The sequence below is a fragment of the Aethalodelphis obliquidens genome, unplaced genomic scaffold (genome assembly GCF_003676395.1).
Source record: "Aethalodelphis obliquidens isolate GAN/ISIS:26980383/991018 unplaced genomic scaffold, ASM367639v1 scaffold3, whole genome shotgun sequence".
NCBI classification, from domain to species: Eukaryota; Metazoa; Chordata; class Mammalia; order Artiodactyla; family Delphinidae; genus Aethalodelphis; species Aethalodelphis obliquidens.
Genome location: NW_020837947.1, coordinates 67,997,867 through 68,006,713, shown reverse-complemented (window position 1 = coordinate 68,006,713; position 8,847 = coordinate 67,997,867). Strand labels below are relative to the sequence as shown.

General features: G+C 39.3%; 1 protein-coding gene across 3 annotated transcripts in view; it reads right to left on the bottom strand.

The window, feature by feature from the left end:
* Positions 1-3,393: 3,393 nt before the first annotated feature.
* Positions 3,394-8,847, bottom strand: part of RARS2 (arginyl-tRNA synthetase 2, mitochondrial) — an 81,190-nt gene continuing 75,736 nt past the window's right edge. Inside the window, exons 13-20 of one of the 3 annotated variants that reach the window (XM_027090914.1) lie at positions 8,631-8,707; positions 8,006-8,130; positions 7,339-7,406; positions 7,145-7,254; positions 6,596-6,691; positions 5,589-5,663; positions 4,128-4,191; positions 3,394-3,650 (exon numbers count right to left, since the gene is read on the bottom strand). In XM_027090914.1, the coding sequence (XP_026946715.1) occupies positions 3,564-3,650; positions 4,128-4,191; positions 5,589-5,663; positions 6,596-6,691; positions 7,145-7,254; positions 7,339-7,406; positions 8,006-8,130; positions 8,631-8,707 (702 nt within the window). In that variant the 3' untranslated portion in view covers positions 3,394-3,563. Of the gene's footprint in view, positions 3,651-4,127; positions 4,192-5,588; positions 5,664-6,595; positions 6,692-6,719; positions 6,868-7,144; positions 7,255-7,338; positions 7,407-8,005; positions 8,131-8,630; positions 8,708-8,847 lie in introns of those variants that run through there. The other 2 variants (XM_027090918.1, XM_027090927.1) reach the window with 2 other exon arrangements.

The following is an 8,847-nucleotide window of genomic DNA, read 5'->3' as shown; positions in this document are numbered from 1 at the left end:
GTCATTTTACTCAAGATTCAAATATAAGGAAGGGACTTACCTGGTGGTCCAGTGGGTAAGACTCCATGCTCACAATGCAAGGGGCCCAGGTTCGATCCCTGGTTGGGGAACTAGATCCTGCATGCATGCTGCAACTATGGGTTCACATGTCTCAACTGAAGATCCCACACGCAGCAACTAAGGCCCGTCGCAGCCAAAATAAATAAATAGATATTAAAAACAAACAACCCCCCCCCCCCCCCAAAAAAAAACAAAAACCAAAACCAAATACTAAGCAACCTACCATAGATCTGGGAAGGGGAATGTTTGTTCAAAGAAGGGGAGGGAGATACTGGATGTGTAAAAAATGTCCCAACTTTTTATTCCATGGCTGATTTGTGCTAAGGAAATACTGATGATACTTTAAGTAGAAAATAAACAATCTGGAAGATAATTCACTTAAAATTGGAGTCTTTTCTAGGATTAAGAAGGTATACCATACTTGCCAATATAAAACTATGCTCATTCAACTAAAGAAGCTTTAATTCATGCTAATTTGCTTCTCTATGCATAAAATTAGATTGTCATTGGTATTCAGAAGATTTCTAGTAGCAATAGTTAGAATAAATTATAACAGATCGGAATGGAAATTCTCAGATGAGGATAGCTGTAACCATCAAACAGATCACATCCTACTCATGTTTCCTAAGCAGGTCACACAAAATATACTTACCAATATGCAGATACATGAAACTGAGAAACTCCATTTCAAATGTGGTTTAATGGACTAATTTTTACAAAGATCCTAATTCGATATCTGTAAAGTAATTCCTTGTTATTCAAATGTGTTCAATGCCCCAGTTCACATAGTCTGGTAAGAGTTACCTGTATACGGCCATGAAAAGTATGAGACCTGTTCTCTGGGAGTAGCTGTCAGCTGTATTGACAAAAAAGCTCAATTTTGTTCTCCCGAAATTTATAAAGAACAGTCATAATTCTAAGAAAATTGAGATTTTTCTTCCTCATCAATTTTAAAACATGGAAACATAATCTCAGTTACAAGAAGAGTTTCTGGATGAATGGCACTGTAAGATGTCAAGGCAGAGGAGATTGGATGGCAGAGGAGGAGGAAGTGGAACTCACCTCCCCCAATGAACACATCAAAAATATATCTACATGTGGTGAAAAGATGCTCATCATTGCTAATTATTGGAGAAATGCAAATCAAAACTACAATTAGGTACCACCTCACACCAGAACAGCCATCATCAAAAAGTCTACAAATAACCAGTGCTGGAGAGGGTGTGGAGAAAAGGGAACCCTCTTACACTGTTGGTGGGAATGTAATTGGTGCAGCCACTATGGAGAACAGTATGGAGGTTCCTCAAAAAACTAAAAATAGAATTACCATATGATCCAGCAATCCCACTACTGGGCATATAACCAGACAAAACTATAATTCAAAAAGATATGTTCACGCCTATGTTCACAGCAGCACTATGCACAATAGCCAAGACGTGGAAACAGCCTAAATGTCCATCGACAATGAATGGATTAAGATGTGGAATAAATAAACAACGGACTATTACTCAGCCATAAAAAAAAGAATGAAATAATGCCATTTGCAGCAACGTGGATGGACCTAGAGATTATCATTCTAAGCAAAGTAAGTCAGAAAAAGACAAATACCTTATGATACCTCTTATATGTGGAATCTAAAATATGACACAGATGAACATATCTACGAAACAGAAACAGACTCATACATAGAGAATAGAGTTGTGGTTGCCAAGGTAGGGAAGGAATGGGAGTCTGGGATTAGTAGACGCAAACTGTTATACATAGGATGGATAAACAACAAGGTCCTACTGTATAACACAGGGAACTATATTCAATATCCTGTGATAAACCATAAGTGGAAAAGAATATGAAAAAGAATATGTACAACCAAATCACTGTACAGCAGAAATTAACACAACATTGTAAATCAACTATACTTCAATAAAAAATTTTTAGAAAGTAAAAAAAAAAATCCTATCTGTTTATCTGTCTACATGTGGAACAGTCTCACTGAAAACTAACTGGAAACTGGCAGAAAGACTCCTGTATAGCCAAGGCTGTAAGAAAGATCCACACAGGATCGGGTAGGAAGGGAAGAGAAGTGAGCAGGTTGGGACCTGTGCCCCAGGGAGAGGACTCAGAAAAAGGGAGATCACACGGGTGGAGATCCACATATTGGGCACCCAGCCCTTGGTCTGGCACAGGGAAGGCAGCCCCCTGGCTGGTCAGAGGGTTGGTGGGACAGGAGGGCTGTGGGAAGCCTGGACACTGCTCACGAGGAGTGTGCACGTTTGCGCACAGACACAGTAGGGGACTTTTACTCCCACAGTTGGTGGGAATGTAAATGGGTGCAGCCACTTTGGAAAACAGTATGGAGGCTCCTCAAAAAGCTAAAAATAGAACTACCATATGACCCAGCAATGCCACTCCTGGGTATATATTTGAAGAAAACAAAAACACTAATTCAAAAAGATACATGCATCCCAATGTTCATAGCAGCACTGTTTACAATAGCAAAAATATGGAAGTAACCTGTCCATCAACAGAAGATGTGGTGTATATACATGAATATTAGCCATAAAAAGAATGAAATTTTGCCATTCCCAACAACGTGGATGGGACTAGAGATTATGCTTAGTGAAATAAGTCAGAGAAAGACAAATACTCCGTTATCCCTTATATGTGGAATCTAAGAAATAAAACAAACAAATGAATATAACAAAACAGAAAGACTGACAGCTGTAGAGAACAAACTAGTGGTTACCAGTGGGGAGAGGGAAGGGGGGAGGAGCAAGGTAGGGGTAAGGGCTTAAGAGATACAAACTACTATGTATAAAATAAGGAAGAAAGATACATTGCACAGTACAGGAAAATATAGCCATTGTTTTATAATAACTTTAAATGGAGTTTAATTTATAAAAATATTGAATCACTATGTTGTACACCTGAAACTAATGTAATATTGTAAATCAACTATACTTCAATTAAAAAAGAAAAACAAAAAACCCTCAAGCCAGAGTTTAAACTCTAATCCTTTGTCTCCGGTAGACCACAATGACTTTAAAAAGATTTAACGGGCTTCCCTGGTGGCACAGTGGTTGACAGTCCGCCTGCGGATGCAGGGGACATGGGTTCATGCCCCGGTCTGGGAAGATCCCATATGCCACAGAGTGGCTGGGCCCGTGAGCCATGGCCGCTGAGCCTGCACGTCTGGAGCCTGTGCTCCGCAATGGGAGAGGCCACAACAGTGAGAGGCCCGTGTACCGCAAAAAAAATAAATAAATAAAAAGATTTAACTTAGTTTAACAAAAGTCCATTTAGTACTTATTGACCATGAGGAAACTCAGATGATTTTTTTAAAAGATAAAGATTTAATAAGTTGATAAATCACTTAATAAAATATGGACAATAAAATATAGATTCTGACATAGAATGATAGTTTCAGTTCTATTCTAAATAGCAAGGCATGTAAGAATAGATAACTAGAATTCATTTAGTATTTTAAAAGCAATTTTAATTAGAAATTACATCCTACATACAGGTGTTATTCCAAGAAGTGTCATTCCGTTGGCTAGGACTGAGCGGACAGCTCTGAAAAGATGAAGTCTGGCCTACAAAATAAATTCAAGAATGATTCAAGGTCAATTCAGTAACAGGCTAACTGTGAATGAATAGATAAAATTCCTGTTAGAAGTAATTCTAACTTTCTTCTAATTTAATGTGCAACAGTATCTCCAAGTGCCCTAGGGTTTCCTGTAGGCAAAAGAAAGACAAATTCCTAGGATTTGTTATAGTAAGACTGGTACCCAAGGGCTGTGGAGTGGGAGTAACAGTAACTCCATAAAGTACAGCTTCAGATAAGGGGAGCTAATCACCCTGTCACTTGATGTAGGAAAAGGTGTTTCATGGTCCAGTATGTTGGAAAGTAACAATGATTGTTACAGCCCAATTCTAATTTTTACCTTGAGTGTGTAAGTACACTTCTGTAGGTGAACAACAGGATGCTATTTTAGAAACACTGACAAGACTGACTCAGTAATAAGTCTGAGGATGCTAGAGATTACACAGCAAAACTCGACATAACATACCCCGGCCACTTCAGGAGGACTGTTTTTTATGTGTAGTGTTTTGTGTGCCACCGCTGCAAGATGACTGAAACAGGAAGAGAATAATCATGATTAGGACCAGCTAATTTCCTGTGTAACATATAAGCTTGATATCTAATCTTACTCCCTCAACTTAGAGAAATCAAAGCCGAGAGCCACTAAAGGATATTTCCAAAGTTGGGAAGTTGAGGCTGAATTCACTGCTTTTCAATAACTGGCAAAGTGAAACACAGTAAACTCGGTTTTAGATTTTTGGTCCTGGTTCTACTAATACCAGGTGGTATTATGATTAGTTTCATTGTTCTTAAGATTTTGATTTCATTGTTAGTTTTACAAGATTTTGATTTCATTGTTAGTTTTACAAGGGATTCTTTTCTAATAATTAGTTTTCCCTTATTTAGGCCTCCCTCAAGATGAAATGTATAACACGGTCTGGCCTGTCTCCTTCTGTACTGGGAGGAGGTGGGGTAAGACTAGTTATCAATCCACTCTGCATACACTGGCCACTCTTCTTTAAAATATTTTTTCTGTTTAGGTTATGGCAGCAAGAACAGTGCCAGAGAAATGATGCTTATGATATTAGTTTCAATGATTAAGTGACATTTAATAAGACTTTCTGGCTTCTTCATCTCTATATGTCTAAGTGGAAATTACAGGAAAAAAAATCTATAAATCTGGGGAAGAAAGGTAAAAAGCATATTCAAGGAAGAAGTCCCAATAAACCTTTGATTTCAGTAAATCTTGAGTAAAAGCAAATACTTACTTTCTTAAATAGCTTTATGAGAAGATACAACTGTTGCTATAAAACTCAACCTCTATTCAAACTTTCTAAAACAGCCACCATGAAATTTCTATCCAAGTGTCATCTACTCGCTTTCCAATTCATTCTCTACCCTCCATCAGACTGACTTTTCTGTGCCTCTGCTTAAAACCTTTTCATGGACCCCACTGCCCTGAAAATAAGTCAGAACGCCTTAGTACACACAGAACACAGTCGTTCTCCCAGAAGTGCTTTTAGTGGATCATGTTCTTGCTCAACTCTGGGCTTTTCCCTCCTTTTCTGCCACCTTGCTTCTCCTGACTGACATCTACTCCTCTCCTCTGAGAAGCCCTCTCTGAACCCTCAAGGCTGGGCTAAGTGCCCTAACATTGCCCCTCATGTCCAATCTATCCTAACACATGCTGTACTATGACCACCCATGATGTACCTATCGGTTCCCGTTCACTAGACTCCAGTGACCAGACCTTCAATCACTGCATGCATGAATGAATGAATGAACATTAACTGCTAATTTGCAAAGATGAAGCAAGAATTCCTGTAACTTAAAGCATAAGATTTTTTAGGCCAATGGATTTGTCTATAGGAGACCTTTAGATGAAAGAAAGGTCCTTTGTCATATCAAATGTCTTTTAATACCCCCAAATAGCAAGTTTATAACATACCTTAGAGTTAGAAGGTAACTGACAATATGCCTGGGTTGAAGGTCTTGGGCTGACCTATAAAGCACCTCATCGAACCTAAAAGAAAGATGACAGGAGTGGTTGGCAGGGGAAGGCTGGGCTCATATTACACCAAGCTAAGATCTATGATATAAGGGTGACTTGATATCATTAATGGTAGAAGATATATGAAAAAAGCCCTTGTGTAAATTTGAAGGTAAAGGCACATCTTTCTTTCTTACAAGTTCCTTGATGGCAGGTACTTTCTAAATCACCTTGAGATCCCATAGGCCTAGCCCAAAGCAAGGACTCAAATCATGGCTGTTAAACGTACAAAGCCTCTAGCCATGCTTAGGAACATAATCTAGCAAACGAGTCTACTCACTGCCAAGAAAACCAGGCTGGCTTATTTTTCCTCACAAATTAGCCAAATGTTAGTAAACTCACCCCTCATCCCAAGAAAGAACCACTGACCACTGTGTGGCAATCAGAGAAATAGGCCTTGTTGTTAACCCTCCATATCCCTTCCAGATATTCGTCAGTCTCTCCTGACAAGTCTGGCTTCACCGATAATGCTCATGAGAGCTCAGAAGTATGATCTCTTGTCCGGTGTATTTGAAGCTGAACTGAAACCAAGAGGCAAATGAAGGGCTTATGGTCTCAGGGATGGTGCACAAAGGCAGGGCTTTTCCTTCACTTATCACAGAGGGTGAGAAGATGATCGTTTCTACACTAAAAGGTTATGCTTTTACCAGGCTTTACGTTCTCACACCATGACCTAAAGGATGTTAGACAGCTGGGCTAATTCAATGGTGATAATATTTTTTAAGCCCAAGGATTAGCCGTGAGCATGCCCTCTGTCTGCTCCCAAAGGGCAGGCAATCACTTTTTGGTCACACCTTTGGAAAAGCGCTGTCTAGAGTCACTGGCCTGTTGATTCCAGTGGTCAGCAAACTACAACAGTTATTTCACGGAGCAGAAGCAGACTTCATAATGTTAGGAAACTGTACCTGAGAAGATGCTGGAGAATGGAAACAGACTGTGGCTCTTGTAAGCAAGCAGTGTTGAAGTCATTTAGATAACCACATCCAAAAGTCTCTTCCAAACTGTTATCACAAGTTTAAACACAACAAAGGATTAAACAAGTCATCCTAGGACTCAGTTGCAAATGATGAACATCACCTCATAACGCACAGTCTTGCTTTCCTTAATATAGTCCTAGACTCAGAAGCTACCATCATTTGACCCGATGCCTCAGTTTTCCCTACATCTGTTTCTTCATCTGAAAACGGAGTATACTCTTTAGCAAGGTTATTCTGAGTACTAAATAACGTAATATATATAAAAGCATTTCGTTTCATAGGTGTGCAATATATAAATGTTTAAAAAACCCCACAAGACCCAAACATAATAAGAGGTCCACTGTACTTCAACTAGTTTTGAATGTGAGATGTCGGAGAAGCCCAGAAAACAGGGCCTTTGGTCTCGGAATCGCTCCATCCAGACCCCACCCTGGGAAGGACAGAGCGGCCCAGTGTTTCCCTGCAGACTCTTCTCACCTGTGGAGGCGGGCGTGTGTGTACTGCAGGAAGACCCCTGTGTCCCCGCGACTCTGGAAAACACGATCCCAGCTGAACTGATAGTCAGATAACAGGAAACCTCTGAAGTCCTAAAATGACAGAGGAAATCTTCAGCGCTGGGATTTGTCCCAGTACCAAATAAAAGGCTCTCCCGGGAAGCAGTCTTCACAGACCTGAATGATGAGGGCTGCGAGCCCCACCCTCTCTGCTGTCTCCTGGGGGTTCTCCAGCTCTCTGGTGGCTGAAATAGACAAAGGCAGCTACTTTAACCTTGCATGAAACTGTACAAAATCCGGGACTAAAGTGGAGATAAAACCTAACAAAACCATATGCTGACAGCATCAAGAATAAACAGGTGTACAGCAGGCAATTAACTGTCCTAATGTGGGCTGATTTAACTTTGATAATGATGTTTTCAAGCCTTTGTTAAAAGGGAAGAAACACGAATTTATTTTTCTTACAAATATCCCTTGGAAGACATTAGATAGAGCTGGTACTTATTTTTCCAAAGGTGAAGGTTAAACAAAGCCATAAGGACTTGGGACTTGCTTCTGATTATGGAACACAGGAACTTTGCACAAGCACTCCAACCATGGAGTGACAGTGCTGAAGCTGCCCAGGAAAAGAGGCTCAGGGTGTATCAATTCCCATTACTAAACTGAGTAACAGCCCAGCAGCAAGTCTAGAAATTCTGGCACCTCGAATTAGCAAAGCTATTTGTGCCAAGGTTTATGAAAGTTCAATGGAGGGATGGTCATAATAAATCACACTGCACAGAAGTCCAGCAAAACATAAAAGTGCATGTAAGTTATGTCTGTAACAACAAAAAAGTGAATTCACTCTTAACAGAAGCCATGTTCTGTAGCATCCTCAATCGAATCTCATTTAGAACATCTTCCAGAAAAGTAACATCTCCTCTTCGAGTCTTCATTCCCTGCACTACCCCAAAGGGCACGTGCTGGCACCTAAAATGGAGAAGGCACTTAGTTCACTGAAAACTGAAAAGCAGCTGGTGATCAAAGAATATAACAATACCCTTATAGAGAATAGTCTTAACTTTAACTCTCATAGAGAGGTTTTAAAAAATTTATAAATTGAAATATGCTGTGACGTATGCCACAGAAGATGTTAAACACACAGCTTCATTTCATAATCACTAGCATATGATTAAATTACTAGTTGCCTTTATGAAAAAAAGGAGATGGGAATTAAGAATTTTGAAAATTAAGCCACTGAGAGATGTCTAATAAAACCATTTATTAAATGTTTATAAGCTAGAAATTAATATAACCAGGACAAAAATTAGCACAAAGAACAAATCTGTTTTTTCACACTAACATCTTGAAACAAAGAAGTGAATTTTGAATGAAAATTTTTAACAATTTGCTACATTTTTGGACATGGCTGACCTAGCAAAACTTTAATCTTGAGCAGGCAATTAAGAACCATGCAGGCAGTACGGTACCTTTCTGCCCAGTCATATCCCATGATCTGCAGCATTTGGAACACTTGCTGAAAATGCTTTTTTTGCCCTTTATCTGTCTTGAGAAAAAAATTTATTTAAAATAAAAGAACACTGATAAGTTAATCTACAATAGGTTGGGCATAAATCAAATTAAAATATTTGAGTTTTGACAGACTAGAGTCACTATCAGTGGATATGTTTTAAATAAGCACACAAA